Source organism: Spodoptera frugiperda, chromosome 18, assembly GCF_023101765.2.
Source record: "Spodoptera frugiperda isolate SF20-4 chromosome 18, AGI-APGP_CSIRO_Sfru_2.0, whole genome shotgun sequence".
Classification (NCBI taxonomy): domain Eukaryota; kingdom Metazoa; phylum Arthropoda; class Insecta; order Lepidoptera; family Noctuidae; genus Spodoptera; species Spodoptera frugiperda.
In genome coordinates this window covers 4,916,940-4,942,194 of record NC_064229.1, presented here as the reverse complement: position 1 = coordinate 4,942,194, position 25,255 = coordinate 4,916,940, and the positions used below count along the sequence as shown (strand labels likewise).

Genomic DNA, 25,255 nt, shown 5'->3' with positions numbered 1-25,255 from the left:
CAAAAAAACGTAAGGGTGGGTTACGCTACTATGGCACTAAATAATTAAAGTAATGCAGTCCGTTATTATGACGTATGTCAACCAGTTTTAGAAAAATATATATATATATATTTTAAATTTAACCGTTTTTTTACCATAAATTTACAGTATTCTGTAGCCAATAAATAAAGCTTTATTTTAAGTTAAAACCAGATATACAGATACTATAGATTTTGCCATAAAAGACCTACAAGTTGACGGTAGGTAAATTTGAGTTGTTTTTCGGCTCTCCTGAGAAGTTGTCATTTTGCCCTTACGCTACTCTAGTTCTTAACCCACGAAATCGTTTGAGGTGTCTGAGGTTTTACGCATTCAATGTTTTACTTTAAATATTTGGTAAAGTATTTTATATAAAACATGCATTCTGGAATATCTTAATAAAGTTAAATTACCTTATTTACGATTATTTTCGATGTATAAAATCGCAAAGTAGAATTACTTATTTGAAAATTCGCGCGCTACCTACAGCGCTACATATTTGTGACACGTGACCGTCATCGATCCAATGGTTGAACGGTTCTCGGGTCCATTCAACTCTGTTCGGCCATCGCCGGGGAGAGGGACACTTCACAACACCGATTCTATTCATACATAGGAAATATTTATGTATCGCTGTCTCTTTTCCTCATATTGAGAAATAATTAAATGAATGGTGAACGAGCGAAACGGGAATATGTTCGAGTGGAAATTATTGAAAGCTGGGCCAGGCCAGTCGCCATGTAGAATTTTTTGATGTGGGTGTTGTGTCTTGGGACGTCAAACGCTTCAATGATTATTATTTTCAAGTGGACATTAATTTTAGTGTAAATCGAGTTTTGACTATTCCGTTTTTGTTAAAAGTGTATTTTGTGAACAATTACTCATATTGCTTTGTGATCGTGAGCCATCTAATCTGGTGACGATAGATAATAAACTGGAGGGGAGCTGCTAAAATACTACGATAGGATACTTAGTAACGACGTTTTACAACTCAAGAGCGCTCATAAAATTTCTCATCTTGGTGCGAGCGAGTCGGACTTCCATTTTGTTTTATTATGTGGTTTGGTTGTTTACACTGTGCGTCGCGTTGTGGACAATGGAAAGCGAAACGGTGAGTACTGCTATATCCAATACTACCTGGAGGAAATGATTTAGATGTCTGCGCATGTAGGGCGCACATGACAATAAACATGCATCGGTGAATAAGTAATGGCATTCGATTTTGTGCATCGCGAGGCGCAGCCGTGGTGGTGGCGGTGTGTAGCCAGGAGCACGCGCCGGCAGCGGCCGTGACTGCCGCCTTGCCCAGCTAGGTACGCGGCAGTGGTATTGTGTTGGGCTTTGTAATTGATTTCAGTTAAATGTGTAAGCATGCGGCGATCATGTGCAGGCCGCTTCAGAGTGTAGGTACATTGTGTGCGCATTTACATCGTCCTTATCAGCTGATTACATTCGGCCAGTGCAGTGGCTGCCGTGCACCACCAAATGTTTTTATTAATCTTACACAGTCACGGATACTGGTGCTAATCATTCGTCCACATCTCACTCTACACTTGTAAGTGAACACACATTTTATAAAATATTTTGCTTTGATAACTTCTGTCAAACATTTGTTTAGTAAATAATGTTAATGACATTATATTTAACCAATCAATCAATTCACAATCTCTATTGAACTGTTAACCGACAATGATTCAAGTTAAAACACTCACTTTAATATTAATCCACATGAAATGCAAAAATATCCAGATTATTTATGTTGTGTGTTGATTATATTTAGTGTACACTGTACAGGTGGAATTGTGTATGATAAGATTTATATTGAAAACAACATAATAAAATATTAACATGGTATATTACAAGCGGTGCCTACATTTGACATATTGGCAGATTTTGGTTTGTTGTAACAATTGTTTATCAATATTACATTAAAACCGCATTCCCCAATATAATTTTTCTTCCTTATTTTTACTAATAGTTATTTTTTAATAAAAATCTAGGTATGCTATTAGTTTGCATGCAACGGATGCGTTCACTAGGAGAAAATGTTGCACCACATTTAAGTAAATTTCAATCATTCCACAAATTGTGGAAGCAATATTATGCATTTTAATAATAACACATAATTTATATGTATATGGAAATGTATTACTATGTATGTATAGTACCCACCACAATGTACAAAATACATTTTAAGGTGGAAGGTGAATACACAAAATAGTAACACTGGTCTTATATTTTATTTTGTATACAAATAGAGGTATCATAAATATGTAATCTTAAAAGGTATCAAACTCATTGTGAACTATTGACCAAGGCCAGAGCTGCGGCCGCTTGGGCCTAAACATCATTGAACATGTTTGAACATGTCGTATAAGTAGGCAGATGGAATAAAAAATTTTGAATTCACTTTGGCTCATTGTGAATTTATGTTCTATCATCGATAAAGTTAGAACAAACTGATTTGAACTAAAGTAATTATTATAATAAGTAAGGCAAATTATTAATTCTGCATGAAAAATAATAAAATCAATATAAAAATCAAGCCTTAAAAATCATGGATTGTTTTCATCTGGTACCTTATCTGGTATTTACATTATGGTATATAATTCTTAATAAAAAAAAACAAACAGTTTTAAAGAAAAACAGCTTGTTGCATGTAAATAAAGAAATAATTCAGTTTCCTGATTTTGGAAAAATTCTGATAAAATTTAAAAGTTCTTGGTCCTTTTTTTGTTTATTTGGAAGCATTTAAAAACATTATTTTCAACTCACTTACCTAAACTTGAAATTTAAGCACCTATCTTAGGTATTCTAAGTATAAATATAATTATTGGTGTGGTAGGTAGTATGCACTGGCACTGGTAGGTAGTTGTTAGTTGCTGATTATTACGTTAAGGCGGTGAGTAATAGGTAAGTAATTTATATTCTGAGCACTCCTAGCATTAACTCAATGGTTGCTAACACGACTGTGTTACACAAAATAAGGGATTCGCGTCCAGACTCATGAAATGGATAATTATGAAACAAAATTTCCTAAATACATAGAACAGAATTTGATGGGTATCAGAAATCTTAAAAAGTATTGTATACATATTGGCATGAGACTGCAGAAATTAACTAGGGTGCCTACGTACATATATTGGCAAGATAGGAGCCACAGAACACAGAAGTGTGCTATGCTAGAAGTGAAAAATGTTGGGCTCGCTGTCATTGCAGCGGTAAGTCCCTCTTTCTGGAGTGGCTTAAGAGACGCCACGGCGCGGCGTCCTCACCGGACCGTGGTTTCCGGACACGGGAGCTTCGGTGGGTTCCTGTTTCTGATAGGACGGGAGGAGGCGCCTATACTAAAGGCCAACCCATCTTCCAAGCTCAGCTACCTAGCCAGGGCCGTTCGCGACGTTACCACTGCGAACGGTAGCGGTGAGCAGTGAAACCGCTGCCGCTCATAGCGAAAACGCGCGCAGTTTTAACAAGAGCACCTAGCGGTGGGAATAAACGTACGATACGAGTGAATGAGTGCAATGTAACGAAAAAATGCGGCGTGAACACCGGGTGTATAAGTGACGCACCCAGCGATGTGAGTAAAAACGCTCCCCATGCCGGCGCCGCTCGTCGCTAACACCAAACTCGTGAATGGCCTGTCTAAGGTAGCTGGCACGCCGACCACCAGACGGGTAATATTATTAATGCTCACCTGTCGAGCAAAATAACTTGCACCACGGCTACACGACAGTCCGTGGTATCTAAGGCTGATGTTGACAAGTTCACCTCAACGACAACAATGAGGTGAGCAAACGGGGAGTGTGGTGTCGTCCAACAAAGTAAGCTAGAGTTAGTTAGGTTGGACGGAGGCAACGCAAGAAGCCATAGCATAGCTTCGACTCCTATTCACCTACAAGCCACAGGCAACAGGCGAGCTCCGCAGTAGTGCAACGGTAGTTCAGAAAATTTTGGCTCACTTTTCTGAAGAACGGCTTGTTCCGTTGTCTCTGGGAGAATGTTATTGGATTTTCGTGTAACTATGAAAAGTGGTGTCAATTTTACTTAGTCGTTTTCTCGAACTACCTACTTGTTTTCTTGTTTATATACGACATAAAGTCACGAGAAGTTTAATAATTTCGTAATTATTTTGCTCGTTTACGCCTACACGCTATAGGTACCTACTCACTTCTATTTTATAAGTTAGCAAACCAATTTACCCTTGTGTGTATTGGTACCTATTCACTTGTACGTGGCGTGGGAGTAATCATAGTAAACAAATCGAAGAACCTTGTAGTTGGTAAGGAAAATCTCTTAACCGTTCAATACTAAACTTTAAACCGAACGTATTGTGTAATTACTGATGGTGTAATTAGTTATGACTACAGCTACTTGTACTTATTATTCTGTGCTACAGCCCACATATTTTCATCATGAAAATGCGAAAATATGCGTTTTAGTTGGCCGAAATATGCATTAAATTGTACCAAGAAGCCTAGAATCCACGTAGTGTTATAGGTATTATGATAATCTTGTCCAATAATGAACAAAATAGGTACTCACTGTCGGTTGATAGGTATTTTATCTTCTCTTGGTCCCATTACTCATCATTGGTTTTTCATTAATTTTTTTGTCTGATAACAATTTTTTGTTGTACCTCCAGTCGTAAATAGATGTCTTAAGTTAGATTTTAGACTTTATGTAGCAGAATATATAAACATACAAATATAAAAAATAAGACATAAAACGCTTCCGTCAATGAGTGGCTGACTGATTGGCTAACCGACCGACCGACAACGCACAGCCGAAACTACTGGTTGTAGAGAGCTGAAATTTGGCTTGGTATGTTAGTTGGGGAGTAGCAGTAGTTTCCTACGGGAAAAAAGTGAGGGGAAATTTAAACTTTTTACTAACTAAACCACTCTTTTTATCAAACCACTGAACCATCATCTAGTCCGTAACCGTAAATCTAGTATAATACACGAAAAAGGTCATAAAATCGTTTTTTAACCTTTTAAGGAAAAAGAGAGGTTTTATATGTTTGACGTGTCTGTCTGTCTGTCTGTCTGTCTGTGGCATCATAACTCCCGAACGCATACAGTGGTTTCAATTTAGTTTTTTTTTTGTATTAAAGATGACTGTGAATGTGCGAGTGAACTAAGTAAGTACCCATTTCATTGAAATTCGGTTCAATGATGATTTGAGACTCGGGACTCCTACGAGAATGGGAACTATGCGTTAAAATCCCGTGTCACTCAATCTTCTAAATTCCCCAACAACCCTTAAATTCCTAACCCCAAAAGGCCGGCAACGCACTTGTGACGCCTCTGGTGTTTCGGGTGACCGTGGGCGCCAGCGATAACTCACCATCAGGAGATCCGTTCGGTGAACCCCTACAGCATCTAAAGTAGTATTTATACTTTCGCATTATTTGATACTTAAAGTAAACATGAATTACCGATAACATTATAACTAGTGAATCTAAACTCAAGAAAACATAGACAATTATTAGATCTTCGTTTACTTCCTCAAATGAACTATTCATATTATAGCAATAACTTGAGGTCTAGGTCGTTCTGGGTTCAAATAAAAGATTATCTTACAAAATAATCATATATTGACTCATTATTGTTAACACTGACTAAATTATGTCAAAGTGAAATCATTAACCTTTCATATATGTAGACAAGACAACATCAGAAAATATATTGTGTCTCGCGTCGATCTGCATTCCGGCAGATGACGGGTTAAGTTTATCTAAACTATATTAGGCACTGTTGAATACCAAACAAAATAAAAAATGATCACTTTCAAGTTATGATGTGGTAGACTTACCCTTTGTGTAAGATGACGACGTTTACTTAACAGCAGGTCATACCGGAAGGGTGGGGGTTCAGCAGGTCCTTGACCCCACAAACCTACACACCGTAACAACTTGATTAATTAAATATCAAGAAACTACGTAATGCATCAGCAGATCCTGCTCACTTGCTTTGTTTGCTTTGAAATAGGTACAAAAATAAAATGCGAAGAATCCATTATTACCACTAGAACCAAGTTCTTTCTTTGTATCTATTTCCTATTTTTATAGTTAGGTTCGTATTTAAAACCATTTCGCTGTCCAATTTCAACTGTCCGACGGGTTTGCTTTAAATAGGTTCCACTTTAGGAATTATATTGAAAATAAAATCAGTTGGAAAACTGGGATTCTTCCAAATTAGGACGGAGCCGACTGAATCGTTTATGAGTCACTTAAGCCCGTCACACACGTAGCTCTAAACTAATATATAAAGTATAGCAAATCCGGCATAATGAGAGAGGAAAGCTGGGTCAATATTTTGAAATATGTATTTGAGATTATGTTTAATAACAAAAAGGAAGTTAGTGTTTATTTAAAAAAAAGTCCATACAAACGTTTAATTTTTTGACTGCACCGTTGGTGCGGTATGTGGGCAACCGGCTGCCGCTCAACGTGAAGCGGGTTGGATTCGCACGGAGTAACTCTTTCTGCCTCGAGTTCGAGAATTTTTTCCGAACAAATTAATCTCCAGGCGAGGTGACATAAATAGGCCTCCACGGAGTCCCGATTTAACGCTTATGGGTTTTTTCCTGTGGGGTTATGTCAAATCAAAAGTTTACGCTAATAAACCGACTTCCCTGGCACAATTAAAAGAAAATATCCGTCATGCAATGGCAGCCATCACGGAGACTCTGTCATAGGCAATTTTAGTGCCCGACTAAATGAATGCCGAGAGCGCAACGGTTTACATTTGGACGATGTTATTTTTAAAAAATAAATTCCCAAACAGTGTACTTCAATATATAATAAATTTTTTTTCAATAAAGCTAAGACTTTTCTTTTAAAAAAAGATTTAAATGTGAACTTTCTTTTGAGACACCTTGTACATAATACATAATCTTAATAAAAAGGAATTTAGTGTTAATTAAAAACGAAACGTGTTCCTCAGATCAAAAATAATCGAAGTCCCATACAAACGTTTACTTTTTGATTGCACCGTTGGTGCGGTAACTGGGCAACCGGCTGCCGCTCAACGTGAAGCGGGTTGAATTCGCACGGAGCAACTCTGTGTGATCTACAAATTCTTGTTTCGGGTCTGGGTGTCATGTGTATGTAAACTTGTATGTTTGTAAACGAACCCACGGCACAGATGAAAATCTATATGGGCCAACGTTAAAAAAAGATTTACGTAAACAACCGAAATTACAAAACTTTTTTATTTTACTTTTAAAATAACGGACCTTCATACTAGGTAATTATCATACCCTATTTTGACTCCTTAGGGATGGAGTTATTTAAAATCATTTCTTAGTCAATGCCTAATTGCCGATATAACAAAGTGAATGGACAAACTGAATTTCATGTTTGTAGCCTTGATAGTTTGCACTCGGCAATGATGAATCAGTCAGTCAGTTAGGACATGTTATTTTATAAGTGTAGATGTCAATCTATGATTTTTTTATTGTAATCATTCGACATAACGACATGTGGTGTTATTAACGACTTCTTACTACGGTATCATAATACATTGTGAATGGTATTCCGGTTCTAAAATTTTGTTTAAGGACAATGTAGGGTATAATCTTGTCTCTTTAATAAGTAAATAGAACACGTTGTCTCGGCTCTACTCACGTTAAATAATGCAACCTATTTAAGTATTACATTTTACTTTGAATGCGAGTGCAAGTGTCTTTTATCTGTTAGGTTTTATATAGCAACCTTGTCTATGAAATAGGTCCACGCCACGCACTGTCGATCTCTTCTTGGTCTAATGAGCGGTGTTCGCATAAAGCGGCATTGTCATAATGATTCGTAATTTTATCTACAGTACAAATACAATGCCTGTTTCGTTTCGTTTTAAATAGATTAACCGACCGATGTATCCAGCAATGTAGGTCACCATCTGAACGTAATAGTTTTACCCATTTATTTAGACGATTGCAGAGTAGTTGCTTTTGCATTTTTGTAGCTTTTTCATTACTGTAAGAAAATAGATATTGGCAAATTAGTTCTTCACTACGCAGTTGAATGAATGAATGATTTCCTTGTATAATCAATAGCTGACAAGTCAGATTACGTAGATTAGCTAAGTGTGACACCTTGATATTGATATCATATCCAAACTTTATGAACCTAACACTTTAGATAAAGGTTTTAATACTTCGTATATTGTTGAAGCACACACGTATACGATACACTGAAAATATAGTAATTGTACCTAGTGAACGCAGTAAACAAAATCAGTTTTGGCGGTAGTTTAGTAGTACTATATCAGTTGTTACTGTGAAAAGGTGTTACTGAAGATTAATACGATAACTGATGCTCTGCACTCGACACACAACACTGGATTTTTGGTATGACTATTTTAAAAATACAAGTGGTGTATATAATAATATATTATCTACGCGTACAGCGTTACTTACATTTATCGTAATCCACGTGACGCAATCCTTTACAATTTGATGAGACAGAATATACAAACACTGAATCATCGTAAAGTATAATGCTAACAATCCAGATGCAGAGTACCCTTACGGTGGACATTCATAAAAATATTTGGAATGTGATCCATTTTGGACCTTAGTTGTACGGAGTGTCTGTCAAAACCTCACATCGATCTTGATACACGTATATTATAGGGATTTTGGATTAATATTGGTTAACTACTAATTTCAAATAAACAAAGATGGAAGTTCAATAAGTGTGGAAGGATCTTAGTGGGTGGAGGTCTCCGCAGTTTCAGCCTAAATTGAAACAAAGGTGCGAGTGTATATCTATGTCGTATGTTTGTAACGTTATGTCGCCGTTACTGAATAAATATCACCATCCCAATCCTATGGTATGGCTGTGTGGCAGCGGGGCCGAGGGTGGCGATCTCGCTGGCTTGTTGGCTAGTGTATTCAATTTGTTTTTGCATTATTTTTTAAATCACTTATTTTCTTCGACTGTTTACTTTAGATATTTTATTTTTGTATATAGCTTTTTTATTGGTTGCTTGTCGTCTGCGAGTCATGTAAAAGGCCAATTTTTTTAAGGGGTGAAAATCATCCAATTATTTCTCCCACCTTGGGTGAGGCGAGAGGGAGTGATTCTTACTGACTAAAAACCATCGTACCTGCTCCTGCTATGAACAGGAACCCCGATAATCCGTCAGGTTATCTGCAACTCCGGGAGCCAGTCGGTCAGCCCTACAGGAGGCGACGTGCTACCCTCGCTCGCCATCCGCAGACCTGTCCTTACGGTGGCTGAAGATCGGCCTGAGATCGTCTTTCTTCCGTATTATGTTAATTATTTATCTTATTTTGTTGCAGGCGTGCGTTACGCGAGGATTAGCGACCAGCGGTAGCGGGCGGTGGTGATGCAGCGAGCCCACGGGGGCGGCGCCCCGCATTCGCAGGCCTCCGCCACCGCTCACCCGAATGTACGCACACACAACTCCTACGCAGACATCGATGATCAGGTACTTCGAAACATAACAAATTCAAAGGATTTATTTGCTTACAAAAACTATGGTCTTTGTTTTATTTTGTAAAGACGTATCTATACAAATGTCGCAGGGGAATTGTATAGGCTAGCCGTAAAAAAAATAGGGCCGTTTTGTTATACGATTTCTAACCGATTAGCTGGACTGAACGAACACAAAGTTGAAAACTGCGATACCGCTAGCCGTAACATCCGAACACCACAGATAGCTTTTTTGTGAATTGCATAGAGGATTTATATTTTTTTTAAGTGTTGCCTAATGGTACCTGGTTACGGGATCAACGGCATTAAAATCTGAATAGCAGCAGTGGGTTGAAAATAATGTAAATACGATATTAACTAAACCTACACTTAAACGATTTGGGTTGTTTGAAACCCAACCAAAAAGGAAGTTAGTCCCGGAAAAAGACGTAAATGCTATGTTAGTCTGTTCTGATCTCACAATAAAGAAAGCGTATCGTGTCTACTGAATCGATTCTGATGAAATTTATTACAGTCGTATAGATTTTGGTGAAGTAAAAAATCTCAATTTTTTTTCCAAGTGGACGAAGCCGCGGGCAAAAGTTACAAATGAACGTTGCGTTATTTCAAATGCAGCCTGTATTAAATACAACCTAATTGAGAACCTCCTCCTTTTTGGGAAGTCGGTTAAAAAGAAACATGGCGAGTATGTAGTCGTAGTTTATAATGATGGTTTAGAACAATGTGGTCATTTAACTTTACCTACATCCAGTTGTGAAGCGTTGTAAAATAATACTAAATGAATGTATTTATGATTTATTTATAGAATACAATTTAATAAAATACTAGTTTTCCGGCCACGGCTTCGCCCGCGTGGAATTATGGTTTCTCTGAGGGTCTTTGCATATTCCTACAAAATTATTTATCTGAACTGTTTGGCATCTGTTAGGTGTTTCCATCAATTATGTGGATGAATGTTTGTCCCATTCGAACGAATATCTTATAACGAATATACTTATCGGACGTCGTACAAAGAACACAGCCTCTAACTTTTCGGTCATTCATTAATTTTCTCAATAAACTTTATGCAACAATGATCAAAAACGGTTTGACGTAGGTATCTATAATCAAAACATGTATATTAAAACAGTAAAAAAAATCTGTATGTCTGCACACGCTAATATGGGAAACTAAAAAAAAAATACAATTCGAACCAGTAGTCCTGGAGAATTGTGAGTTCAAACAAACAAACGAACTTCAGCTTTATATATAAGTATATAGGATCACTGTTCCAATTTGCGATTAATTTATACATATTATATTATTACCATACAACGTGTGACGTGTGGTATCACTCATTAAATTAATAGGTGTCTTATGAATAACAAGCACATGACGAATGTCATTAAAGCCATTAGCAACTTATCAGTTCACGCCATTGATTTCATGGTGTTCGCGTGTCCGCCATGAATGGAGGTGATACAATATTAATTAACACTTTTATTTAATCAAGTAATGACTAATAACTATTGATGAGGATTCCGGCGACTGGGATCGCAATTAACTGGGACATTGAAAGTATAAAAAAAATATTTAGTTTCTTCACAAAATTATTGTGTGTGATACGTTACGCATGTTTACTTGAACATAGCACTAAAATATAATAACAAACTCTTCCTGTTTGTAGACATTTGTAATTATTTAACAGCACAAATATATTACAAATATGAAATAAAATATAATGTGAGCTTTATTCAATATGGGTATTACTGTTTCTAGACATTTCAATGTCAATAAGGAAAACTATTTTGTGTAAATTCCTCGTGTCAGTGTAGAGTAGTGTATTTTAAATGAGTCTTCATACACTGCACGTATCGAAATGGGAAATTTGTATTTAATTTTAGCAACGGGATAAATATAAAATAAAAATTCAACTTGATTTTTATTTAATTTAATGAAAACGCAATATGACTTTGTAATTGAATCGTTTATTCATTAATTTTTTTTTAATAATAATAATTAGAGATGAAACGGATAGCAGTTTGGCCGGATACCGGATACCGGATATTCGGCCTACCACCTGGCCGGATAGCCGGATATCCGGCCGCCGAATATCCGGCGGAACTTAGCCTATAAAAAGAGTAGAGGAGAGGAGACAGAGTCAGCTGTATCTCGCAAAGCTCATGACACGTTTTGGGATTGTTTTGATGAGGTAGCAAATGAAAACAATACTGGCCAGGTTCAACGCGAAGAAAGAAACGCGATAACCTGTGAGCTGGATTTTTATCTCAAGTCAGTGCGAATTGATCGCAATCGTGACCCTTATTCTTGGTGGGCAGCTAATGCCAAACAATACCCAAATTTATCAAAGTTTGCCAAAATCTATCTTTCAGCACCTTGCAGTAGTGTGTATAGCGAAAGACTTTTTTCTGAAGCTGGCCTTATTTATGAAGAGAAGCGAAACCGCCTGCTGCCTCTCAATGCAGAAAAATTGGTTTTTATTCACCATAATTTGCCCTTAGTACAGTATGAGTACTAATTAATTAATTTTCTACTTTAAACAATACCTAATTATGTTTCTTAAGTCTTACTAAATAAAGTAAATAATTACTAAACAATTTTTTTTTATCCAGATCTTTTTTTATTTCGGCCGGATGTCTATCCGGCCGAATAGTAGTTATCCGGTATTCGGCCGGATAGTATTAAGGCCGCCGGATAGGCCGGATACCGGATAGTTACCGGATATCCGTTTCATCTCTAATAATAACAGTACAAGTGACAGATTCGTTTAGGTACTACGTCACGCTAAATGACGTCACGACAGCAAGAGATTGTTTAGTGGTGGACTACCATAAAATTTGTAGAAAAGTATCTAGATAGTTTAAATAGTTTTTCAACATTGAAATTAATCAAAGATTTTCTTATTTCTGTTTTTAATATTTTATAATGTTCTAGAAAATGCACTTTATATTTAAATAATATGGGTTTTTGTTACAGATACCTGCTTCCGTGATAAGTAGTGTGGGTACAGTAAGCCTGTCTCAATCATCAACGCACCCCACTACTAACATAACCATGGCCAACCCTACGAACCTGGGCAACGCCAGCAGCAACGGCCAGCCGGCGGCCCAGCAGACACCAACCCAGGCTCCAGTGCGAAACTTGCCCAAGAAACGGAAGTTTGACCCGTCAGTCCTGGAAGAAATGAGCTGTGCAAACAACAACACAGTAAACGCGCCGCTCCCGGCCGAGTACCAGCCGCAGTACCAACAATCAGTGCTGCAGCCGTCTCCAATAATCCAGCGCTCTTCTCCGCCATCAGAAATGAAGCCCTACATCAATTCGTACCCCAATATTGACTTGTCAGAGTGGCGGGACCACAGGGTACTGGCGAAGCAGCGGGGATTGTACGTTCCTGGAGTGATCCGTCAGGCCGAGGGCTGTAAAGTGGTAGTGGAGCTCGACGGGCTCGAGAACGAACCGGTGGAGTACAGTGATGTGTTCGGTGTGAATAAGAACGATGTGATAAGTGACGCGAGCCCTCAAATGAGCCATCTGCACATGGGCTCGCTGTGTGTCGTGAGGACTACGGACCCCAGCCGCGAGAATGTGCAGAACGTTTTCGTTGAAGGTCTCGTGTATGAAGTGCTTAATTCTCCTATAAGGATTAGAGTTAAGGTGAGTTTGCTTCGCATAATAGTTTAAGTTTCATGGTTATAGTTTAAGTTTCATGTGGGCTTCCCAAACGATATGCATAATAGGTATTATAATACAGTCTCGTGTTGCATCTATAATAATTCTTAGAAGTATATAGAAACAGTTGGAGCCGGAGGAGAATATTAATTTATTCATTTCTTTTATAACATAAGTCAATAAAAAATTTTATTTAACTTTTTGAAATCCCAGCTAAAACAATGCATTTTTTGTATTCAAATTCATAGAACTTTCACTAGTTATGTCGTGGTTAGAACTAAATTTATCTAAATGTTTTTGTTAAAGCGAGTAACTCATAGCTACTATTCGTTAGATTACTTCAAACCCTACGGGCAGAAATAGGAGTTGCTTAGCCTAAGCCACACAAACCTGAAAACAGGTCACTTGGAAAACGATTCTCCGAACGACGAAACTTGTCGAATAAAGCGATGTCTCGTCATCAATGGGAATAAGATACGATCAATTTTGAGAACAGTTTTAACTGACTCGCTTTGGAAAATGCGTGCTGTCTAGTATGATGAAGCATTACTTAATTCTAGTTTTAACAAAGGAATTTAGCAAGAAGTTTAGAACTTCTAACAATGAAAAACGTTCAATCTTTAAATTGATTTTTACTGTAACATATTGACTTGTATCTGATCATTTTGCTGCGACAGTTTTAGTAGTTTAGTTCTAATATCTGTGGGTGTTTTATTTCTAAGTATAAACAATAAGGCACTTATGGACGTGAAGTCATAAAAGTGGTTGTCATTATATATTATCTGAAATTGAACATAGTTTTCGCGTACAAGTAACTACTGTGGTTTAGGTAACAGATGGTGATCTCTGCAAAGAAATGGTGGAGGTGAAGCGAGCAGACATCAGACTGCTGCAGCCTCCGTGGGCGGATGAGCTGGAGGATGCTGGCACCCACACCTCGTCTTCCATGCACCCCTCACTGCGTATACATCATGTCCCTACTCAGGTATGTAGTACCCAGACAAACAACTGAGCAGTGCAAGAGGGATGGAGCTATACAACCTACATAGCTCCGTCCCTCTTGCACCGCTCAGTGATCGACCATTCTGACACAATTGTAATAGCAGACTAAGGCCCCTGCTATCAAGGTATCATCATACGGGCACGTCATCCACTGCTGAGCACAGGCTTTGCCCAGTGACCCTCTAGATCGGCCAGTTACAAATGATAATACTAGTTAATTTTTAATTTGAGAAAGATGATGATGATCAATTGATAAACATCTAAAAGGGAAAAACATGATGCTATCGGCACAGAATAAGAATTTGTACAGCTTCGAACAAGTCTGAATGTACGCTTGTAATTTTTCGGTCTACATTTTTGCTTGACTTGAGCGATACATAAATTTACAAGGCGTGGTATGGTTTCCTCTTTGGGACGAATACAAAATATGTTTTTTTTTGTACTAACGAACTACTAATTATTATATTTAGATGGGTGGCGATAACTTCTACACGTCATCCCCGATGCCCGGCGCGGGCGCCGGTGGCGTAGTGACGGTGGGCGCGTTGTCCAACGGCTCAATGGATGACTTGCGCAAGCGTCAGCCCTTCGACGACTACGGAGAAAGCGATGACGATCTGAGACGAGAGGACATTATGTTCCCCGCCGATGTTTCGCATATGGGTAACTATGGTTTGTTTTGTACTTTACGATACGTTACAGCTAGGCTATTCTGTAATTGTCAATTCAAAACATTCAAAGTGAGCTCGATCGCAGTCTCACCCGTTATTGGTCGAGATTATTCTTACAACCAAAGACATGGCGGTCCGCGATCGAACTCTCTTCGATTGTTTCGAATTGACAATTACAGAATAGCCTAGCATTTAATGAAATGAGAAACGTTAATTTTTTTTTTATTAAAATCCGAAGTTAGGATCATTCTTTCTAATTTACCACGCTCTTTTTATAATTGTCTATTTATAAAATTATCAACTATGGACATTCCCAATGCGATAGGAGTTTATTGTATTTTTTTTTAAATCACCACATGGAATTTCCACTTATAAACTTTGGTGAAGTTCTTCAGTTAATTTGGATATAATAGGAATGTATTTGTCAGCAGATTGCAGTAACAGCAAACGTAGCAGTCTTCAGAGCCGAGGCAGTACGTCCAGTTTGCTGGAAAGAAGTCTGACACCAAGGTCCCAACCTCCTACTCCTAGGTAAGTGAATGACTTGAGTGTTCAGTTTATAAAATCGCCTTAATGCACATTGCTCTCCTTAACCTTCTAGTACCGACGTCCAATTTCAGTTACATAAGTACCGACGTGAGGTCTGCCAGACACCAGACTTTTACTATGGAAATCTTTGATGTTTATTAATATATCATATAAATATATTTGTTTATGTGTTGTATATGTATTTAGCTATTATATAAATTAAACAAAAAAGTAAAGTATAACCATTCATTAGTAATATTAATTTTTTTTATTGCAGGCGCACATTTTTTTAACGAAAAAAGTTACTTTTATCTTGTTGACTACTATGATTCAACAAACAATATATATTTTCTGAAAGTCTTTTTTTCTTAAAGATCAATAATCATATAAATAAAAAAACATTATACTTTACTCATAATCAACAAATATCGTAAAAATCGCAAGGTACCAAATTGGAGGTAACCAGCTACCTTCACAAATACGCTTTGCAGACAGGTTTGCTGCACTATAGGCATACATACTTCTTACAAGTGTCAAATTTGTACGCAGTCTTGCCCTTCAGTTTTGATGGACAAATGCCATTCTTGTAAAAAAAATTCATAGTTTTTATTTTGGAGGGTTATTTTATAAATTATCTATTTGAGAGAAACACTTTTATTTGCCCTGATACTTGCCCGTTTCAAGCTCGAAGTACTTGATTTGACTTATAAATATATTTGTATACTTAAGTCATATTTGTACTTGACTGGAATTAAAAGAAAAAAACTTTAAAATTGGGTAAAAGTCCTATAAAAAAAAGTTACATAAGTACAGACGAGTGGTCTGTCAGACCACTCGAAATTTTCAGTAAGGCATAACTCACTGAAATGACGAACGCTGATGCAGCTATTTTCCATGAACGCTCCTGGGCGACTAACTAAGGGGTAGAGAAACTCACGGCGTGATAGGTCCACGCTAACATATGTAACTAGATTTTCGTAAGCATCAAGGTGTCTGTCAGACCACGCGTCGGTACTTAAAGGTTAAGTCGCTTATCAAGCGTGAGTGTTACCGTAATACGGGGTGAATAGAAACAAATCAGGGGTGAATAGGAACAACATTTTGTTGTGTTTTCACGTAATGTAGAACTGTTTACACCATTTTAATATTTTTTATTAATTCATTATTAAAACCAAAAATGCTCTATTAAAACCAAAAACATGAAAACAAACTAATAATCCTAATAAAAAAAGGTTTCTATCCACCCCCTGAGTCTCTATTCACCCCATTTTACCGTTATTGAAAGTTTTGTTAATAAGTGAACGTCTGTCAGTCGTCTATTCCTGTTGTGGGCCGATATGCCTATGGGGCATTCCACGTCAAGTGTATTGCCGAGTTATGGGCTTTTGGAAAATGACGAAATTTGTCGTCTGTATTTTTGGGATGCTTATTATTTGTATAAATGAATGAATAACTGCTCCATGTGGAATGAATAATATACTATCCGGCTTTGTTGTATAGAAAAAAAAGTGTAAAATGTCGACTGCACACTAACAACTTCTTATCAATCCACGCTATAATGGCTTCGGCTTAAACTGGAAAAAAAATCGGTTATGATGGATATGGAAATAAACACGTTATGAAATATTTTTAATTTTTAAAGTATAGTCTATTTCTATTTTGATTGTATTTTCTGACTTAAACTTGGTACAAACTGGCACCGACTGCCAGTTTTTTTTTTATATTAAGACAACTTTAGTAAGTTGTACGATTATTTTTAAATGACACCTCTCTTTCAGATCTCAAGCGGCAACCCCGCACAAATATAAGAAAGGGGATGTGGTGTCGACTCCGACTGGTATCAGAAAGAAGTTTAACGGTAAGCAGTGGCGCCGTCTGTGCTCCAAGGACGGCTGCACCAAGGAGAGTCAGCGACGGGGATTCTGTTCCCGACACCTGTCTTTGAGAGGAGTCACCAGGTCTTCCAACACTCCTTTGGCACAGGGATCTGCGCATACTCCACAACAAAGGTGAGTTGTATATTTAACTAGCTACTTCCGCGCGGTTTCACCCGCTCTGCTTAGCTCCTATTGGTCATAGCGTGATGTTTTATAGCCTATAGCCTTCCTCGATAAATGCACTATTCAACACAAAAAGAATTATTCAAATCGGACCAGTAGTTCCGGAGATTAGCTCGTTCAAACAAACAAACAAATAAATAATATTAGTATAGATTACTACATTTGACGCTATTTTCATGTGGTTGCAATATAGAAATCGGAATCAGCACATCATCATCTTCAAAATTGCTAATTTTCAACACAGAATGTAACCGCCATATTTTCGCCCGTATGTTCGAAATATTAGTCTCAAAATTTAAACGGTTTTATTTAGCTTGACCTGTTTGTTTGTTTGGGTCTTTAGTAATTGGAATTTCACCCCTTTTCTTGAAGACAGATCGATCTGATTTTTGGTGCACACTCCAAATCTTGATGATCAATGATCAGATTTACTAAAATGATAAATATTTCTAAGAACATATACCTAAGCGGTCTCCCGAAACTCAAAGATATAATTTGAACAACTTTTCTTATGACTGCTCGGGAAACAGTAAACACACAGTACAGAGAAAATCTGGTAATCCTCGAATTGGGCATCCCCCTATGTAATTTTTAAGTACTGTGGTTACTATATTTCAAATATTTTAAAAGTCTTTGAACATACGTTAACATATAGTCAAGCTGTTGTCGTCGTAAGCAAAAGTTACTCTTCAAAGTCAAAGTCAAAATCATTTATTTCAAATAGACCAGGAAGGCACTTTTGAACGTCAAAGCAAATATAATAATATTAATAACGTCTGTCTGTCGGTCAGTCCTCTAGTGAAGCTATTTGCTCGTTCCAAAGTGTAGATTCCTATGGAGAAGAACGAGCAAGAAACTCCATAGGTTACTCTTTTTCAATCAGATTTACAATACAATTCTTGGTTTCAAAGTAAAAAATAATTGAATACTATGTAATTTTTACAGGAGCAGCAGTAAATCTCTATCATCAAGTGGCACGGGAGTCGAAGGTGACGAGACCTCGCGCGAGTCCGACACCACGCCACCACATTACCGCGTCACGGGCCGGTTCGATTCTGATGAAACCGAGGCTGCTAATATGCTAGGTAACGTTGTGTATAATAACTAATTTATAATGAGACTTCTGATGAGACCAGGATATGGCAATAGGCTCACCCCCTATTACATGGGACTTATAACACAAATGGTGAAAAGTGGGTGTACATTGTATAGCGGCATTACGTGCCGTAATGTACCCTTTCGGGGATAAAAAGGCGTGAAGTTGTGTGTGTGTGTGTAATGAGACTTGTTTATGAAATTACTAGTGGTTTCCCGCGGTTTTACTCAAAGAGACTCAAGAGTAAAAAAAACACTATCAATGTCCAACGACCGGAATACGGTAGTTTCCTACTTGGTAGTCGAATTCAATACTTTTATTTAAATGTCAAAAACGTAACGTTACTTTTCTATGAATTTTGTATGAAATACTCTATTATGACGTCAAATAGCATACTTATTTCTCTTGCTAGAAAAATTAAATAAATAAGTATATCGTCAAATGAATGAATGAATGAATGAAAGTAAAGTATTACTTATATTGAAATATCAAAATAATTTATTTTTCACCTAGAAAACTACCTACTGTGCGCATTGTAATTAAGAATGAAGTGTAACGCTGCGCCTGAGCATGTAAATAAACAAGGTGTATTTGTCGCAGTGTCCCTGGGCAGCTCCCGCTCGGGCAGCCCGGGCGCGTCCCCCGTGGGCGGGGGCGGGTCCCCCGGCCTGCGGAACAACCTGTTCGTGCCCATCTCCTCGCCGCAGCCGCAGCCGCACCACCCCGCCGCGCTCTACCACCACCACCTCATCAGGTTACTATTTTTTTTTTCAATTTTATTTTATTTACGGGTTTTTATCTAAGATATGACAACCCCATCGTATCCATTCACAAAGTGGTAACTCTTTTACAATATTATTCTGCTTAATTATACTTCATCAGGTTCTTATACAATCTTATACAATAATATCTTTTACAATATTATTCTGCTTAATTATACTTCATCAGGTTACTATATCACTGACACCACTACACTTCCATGAACACCTGACTTATGTTAACTCTGACATAAGTCACGTGTTGACCAAACTTATATTCATTTACATCCCAACTTTAACCTGACGTGCTTTATGTAAACTTTTCCAGCCTCTCATATTGATGAGGCATCGTCATTATTACAAATTTATTTTTCTTTCATATCAACATGAATTAACATTCTCTGAAAAACTTGAGATAGTGTTTTTAATTAGTTGTAAGATTAATGATATTGTTGTATTAATTAAGGGATAATTTAATTTTAGGCCAGAATTAGTCCGACCTAGTCGGGTCAATTCGCCGGTCGGTGGGGTCGCCACAAGCGTCATCAGAGTGTCGCCAGGACCTAACTATCATTACCAGGTACCTTTCATTATATCCTAACTGCAAGATGTATGAAGTAATATAAAACGTGTGCTAAACTAACGTATTTCCCTTTTTAGGTCGAGAATAGAAACGGTCCAACAATAGTTCAGACGAATAATGCCTCCCAATCAAATGTGATCGGCGTTCAAACTTCAGGGCTGAACCTGCAGAACACAATACATACTAGCATTAACGCTACAACAACAACTCTATCCAGCCTCACCCTGCCTTCAAGTATATCGCTCAATCTGAACAACTTGAACACTCAAAACTTGCAGACAAGCATTGCGAACTCTATTCGTAATACCAACGAGCTTGCACACAACTTGATAGTACCGAGGACAATCCCGACGTCGAACGGGATCGACGTGGAGCAGATATACCGGAGCCAGCCCGTCCACAGGAACGGCATCCACGAGTCGTATCGCCGCGACACGGACATGTCCCCACAGAACAATCATGAAAATTTTCTCAATAGAAGAGTCTCGGAGTACGACGACGACGATGACGCAGCGTCGCAGAGAGAGAACATACTCCGCAACGTGATTGACACTCGGCCCCCCGAACTATCCGAGACTCGCGTAATGGACGACAACAAGCGGATCGTGAAGCCGGCGCCGCTGCAGGCGCGCTTCTTGTCCGTGGTGGAGCCCGACGTGAAGGATCCTGTGAAGAGGTACTACGTCACCATGCTGCCTCAGACCGCGGACAAGAAGTACGTGTTTATTAAGAACGAGCCTGGGGAGACCGTGCAAGTAAGTATTATTTGTATAGTGCTTCATCTGTGGTAGCAGAAGAAACTTAGTGATTTCTATAATGTCCGTGGTACTGCACTTACAAATATGTAGAAATAGCTTTTATTATGCTCATGGAACTAAATAACTTTTCTCTGATGTATATCTACAACTGAAATCTATTCATCTCCGTTACATAAAATGTTTATTGATGATAAATGGCATGGCCAAAATGTGCCCCAGTCTCAAGCTGTAGACAAATATAGTTGTTACTTGTAATTGAAAACAAACAATTTTGAATAACTATCGACATTTTCCTTTATGTTTATGTAAAAGTACATTCTTACTAATAAATATTGTTGATATTTCAGATAGAGCAGCGGATAAACCACTTGACTCAACAAGTGAACAACAACGACTCCGAGTCGGAACATCGAGGCTTAGACAACGGGGATCATGTATGTATTATTTATTTAAAGCCGACATATTAAACATCATGTACCTTATATAAGCAGATTTAAAAATCGACCTAAACTCAATGTTCCACGCATACAAAGTTGCGGACGGCTAGAATGTGTACAATATTTTGATAAACCATATATTGTTTGTAGGTAAACAACGTGAACAGCAGTGCAGTGATAGTGCACCCAAACCAGTTGCTACCGGTATTACCGCCGCCCGCCTCGCACACTATTATCGGTGAGTCATGTTTCACGTATCGCAAATATTATTGTCTTACTAGCTACATCCGCGTGGTTTATCCCGCTCTGCTCGGCTCCTATTGGTCATAGCGTGATGTTTTATAGCCTATAGCCTTCCTCGATAAATGCACTATCCAATACAAAAGGAATTATTAAATTCGAACCAGTAGTTCCTGAGATAAGCGCGTTCAAACAAACAAACAAACAATCAAACAAACAAACTCTTCAGCTTTATAATGTTAGTATAGATTGGAAGGGAGACGGCATTGATTCTATAACTCAACCTGTTTCATATACTTAGAAAACGTAAGAGAAGTTAATCACAAACGCCAATGTGATACCATTTTTTTAACCAGCATTTTAGTTATTAGCGTTAGCCTATAGTGCCATTTTTTGTTTATCGCGGTAGACAATGATAGTCTAGGATTCTGGAAAAGACGTAGTTTATATCGCAGAAAAATCACGCGAATGTAAACCCTGGGAAAACGAGACCGTAGAATAAACTTTAGAACAGGCGATAAGACTATAATAAAAACCGACTTCTGTCGGAACTCATTATTCACGCCTGCTTCTCATGCATTAGGGCGCGATTGAAACCTGGTAAATTGAAGTAATTTGTCTTTTTAAGAGTTATATGACCTTACTAACTACTTCGGTGCGGTTTCAACCGCTCTGCTCAGGTCCTATTGGTCACAGTTTTATGTTTTATAGGTAACCAACTAACCATACTTACTTACCAAATACGGTGTGATGTAAAATGAGATAATATTATTTTAATTCAAACAAATCATAGTGTCGTACTAGAGTACTAGATCGTACTAGATTTGGTATGGTCTTGAGTGATCTCAATGAGTAATGAGTATAACGCTTGGTGTCCGTGTGCAGTGTCGGGCAACACGTTCCCGTGGCAGTCGCTGGTGCCGCTGCTGAGCGCGGCGCCGGCGGCCGCGCCCCCGCCCGCGCCGGCCGCGCCGCCGTCGCCGCGCACGCCGCGTACGCCGCGCACGCCGCACACGCCGCACACGCCACACACGCCGCACACGCCCGCCCCGCTCATCAAATCCGAGGACCAGATCAAAACTGAGGCTAGCGGTAAATATCTTTCTTATCAATATTTTTAACTATATTTCCTCATTCTCATAAAATTTCTAGAGGAGTGGTGGAGAGCCTTGGAATATCAAGTTGAGTATAAAAGCAATCCAATGGTTACATACCGCATATGCCCAAAAGATCGGCTGCATCAGATCATCATGCAGAAACTAGTCATTATCATATTGCTTTTCCCCAGATCCTCCGATGTGTATGGATGAAGATGACGAGGTGTTTGAGTCCGAGGACTCGGGAGTCGGCGGCGATGACCCCAACAAGCGACCATCGCAGAACACGTCTGCGCTGAACTCTCCTGCCACGCAGGAAAAGGTAACGTTCTCATGTTCTCTTTTCAACATAAGTAATGTCCTTGTTGTTTGTCTCGGAACACATTTTTGCTAAACGTAAAGTTTCACATTAACTTTGTAGGTATTATACTTTTAGGTAGGTATAACTTTATAGGTATTAATTTGCTGAATTTAAAAAAATATGTAGGAAGCGGTATGCTATTTTAGAATCCTAATTAAATGCGCCAAACTGCTAGCACAGTAAATAATTTATTTAGTACAATCCTTCTAAGTAAGATAAACAATATATTCATAATACTTGGTTCGTCCAAAATAACATCTATACTAAACTAAAGCAGTTGACTCAGAATTTATCATACCATATTACTGAACCACTACTCAGGATATGGTAAGCAAAAATATAATAGACCAGATACTTCCGCGCGGTTTCACCCGCTCTGCTCGGCTCCTATTGGTCATAGCGTGATGTTTTATAGCCTATAGCCTTCCTCGATAAATGCACTATCCAACACAAAAATAATTATTCAATTCGGACCAGTAGTTTCAGCTTTATAATATTAGTATAGACTAGCTACTTCCGCGCGGTTTCACCCGCTCTGCTCGCTTCCTATTGATCGTAGCGTAATGATTTATAGCCTATAACCTTCCTCGATACATGCGCTATCCAACACAAAAAGAATTACTCAAATCAGACCTGTAGTTCCTGAGATTAGCGCGTTCAAACAAACAAACAAACAAACAAACTCTTCAGCTTTATAATATTAGTATAGATTTGCAGCAACAAGAGTCAAAAGAAGTGTTTTCTTTGATTTACAGAAGGAGCGGCGCATCCGTCGTCCGATGAACGCGTTCATGATATTTTCGAAGCGTCACCGACAGATAGTGCACCAAATGCACCCCAACCAGGACAACCGCACTGTCAGCAAGATTCTGGGCGAGTGGTGGTACTCACTCAAGCCTGAAGAGAAACAGAAGTACAACGAACTCGCTAGCGAGGTTAGTACCTTTAAAATACCCACAACGTATTTTTCTGCAAGGCAGTAAATAGGCTGACGGTCAGTAGGGCTGATGCCTAATCCAGAGCTGCGGACTACCTAGCGGTTTTACCGGGGCTCCAGCTCGACGGGCAGGAGTAGGAACGGGGTGATTTTTAGTCAGTAAGAGTCTGACACTCCCTCTCGCCTCGCCCAAGGCGGGAGAAGTCATTGGATGATTTTACACCATCAAAAAAAAGGCTGACGGTGTAATACATTGATACAGTTGCATTTGACTGCCAGAGTCATGTACCTATAGATGGCTAATACAGAAGGCAACTCTTTGAAACGGCATCGTGATTAGGTTTCTGTCTCTGGAGCCCTAACCACCGATAGTTTAGATCATGCTCTTGCTACTGGTCGGCGCCTATTTTTATATTTTTAAATGCTGTTTTCAGGTGAAAGAAGCACATTTCAAAGCTCACCCAGAATGGAAATGGTGCAACAAAGATAGAAGGAAGTCTTCCAGCAGTAAAGATCCAACTGGGTCCATGCCACAGGTAAATTCATACTCTGAATGTTTCATACATGGTATAATTTTATTAATCCACATCAGAAAAGATTCTAATGTATTTTATTAACAAGTACTGTAATAGCAATTTTGCTGTACTCCAGACACAAATCCAGCTTTTGGAGACAATTTTCAAAATTCGAAACAGTTCAATAATAGGTATCTCGACACAGGAATCTGTGCAATACCCCTTGTTTTAGACTTTGACCTATTTGTTACAAGTCGAAATGTTTTAAAACAAGTTTTCATTGTTTAGAGTCCTCGAACGCCGTCCGAGGTGGTCACCAGCGGTTCTGTCACGATCAATGCGGACCTGCCGGTGCCTGTGGCGTCATACAACCATTTGGGATCCCCGCAGCTCAGTGACGATGAGCAAATGGTGCGTAATGTAACTGAAAAATGTACTTTCAAGGCCACAATCAATGGTCAAAACTAGTTGACGTTGCCAATGAAGTGACACAATATATTTGTCTTTAAAAAAATATAGCCACACACACTAGAGTTTCCTCCTGTGTCGTGGGTGCATTTACAAACATACATATCACACGCAGACCCGAAACAATATGACGACCATGATGTGACTTTAAACTTGCGACTTTTTATTTCACAATAGTAAGATGTTATTATTGGATACGTAATAATATAATATGTATTTAAACCTCAATATCAGATAGTTGTTATAACGTCCTACGCATATTTTACAGGCATCACAGACAGAGGAACCTCCGCCGGCGGTGCAAAACTTGGAGATTGACTTGAAGTGCGGAGAGAAAGTGACCGACTCGGACTCTGAAGGGCTGGACACGCGGGACTACTTGCCCTCGCACCACGACCACACCAGGAGGCCTAAACCCATTAAAGCTAGGTAAGTACATCTATGTGGGATACTAAGGCCTAACTACACAATGTTAATTATAACCTTTGCCGAAGATCATAGAATACGTGTTTTTTCTTTTAAGAATACATACATACATACATACATATCGTCACGCCTTTAATCCCCGAAGGGGTAGGCAGAGGTGCA

The 25,255-nt window shown here is 38.5% G+C and overlaps 1 protein-coding gene across 1 annotated transcript in view; it reads left to right on the top strand.

Annotated features, from left to right (window-relative positions):
• Positions 1-674: 674 nt before the first annotated feature.
• Positions 675-25,255, top strand: part of LOC118281707 (protein capicua homolog) — a 46,063-nt gene continuing 21,482 nt past the window's right edge. Inside the window, 19 exon segments of the mRNA XM_035602385.2 lie at positions 675-1,129; positions 9,331-9,479; positions 12,461-13,141; positions 13,986-14,141; positions 14,629-14,821; positions 15,261-15,360; positions 17,136-17,366; positions 18,363-18,502; positions 19,114-19,267; positions 19,755-19,851; positions 19,932-20,609; positions 20,960-21,046; positions 21,200-21,287; positions 22,175-22,381; positions 22,578-22,708; positions 23,503-23,682; positions 24,119-24,220; positions 24,488-24,610; positions 24,936-25,096. Of these exon segments, the coding sequence (XP_035458278.2) occupies positions 9,378-9,479; positions 12,461-13,141; positions 13,986-14,141; positions 14,629-14,821; positions 15,261-15,360; positions 17,136-17,366; positions 18,363-18,502; positions 19,114-19,267; positions 19,755-19,851; positions 19,932-20,609; positions 20,960-21,046; positions 21,200-21,287; positions 22,175-22,381; positions 22,578-22,708; positions 23,503-23,682; positions 24,119-24,220; positions 24,488-24,610; positions 24,936-25,096 (3,611 nt within the window). The 5' untranslated portion in view covers positions 675-1,129; positions 9,331-9,377.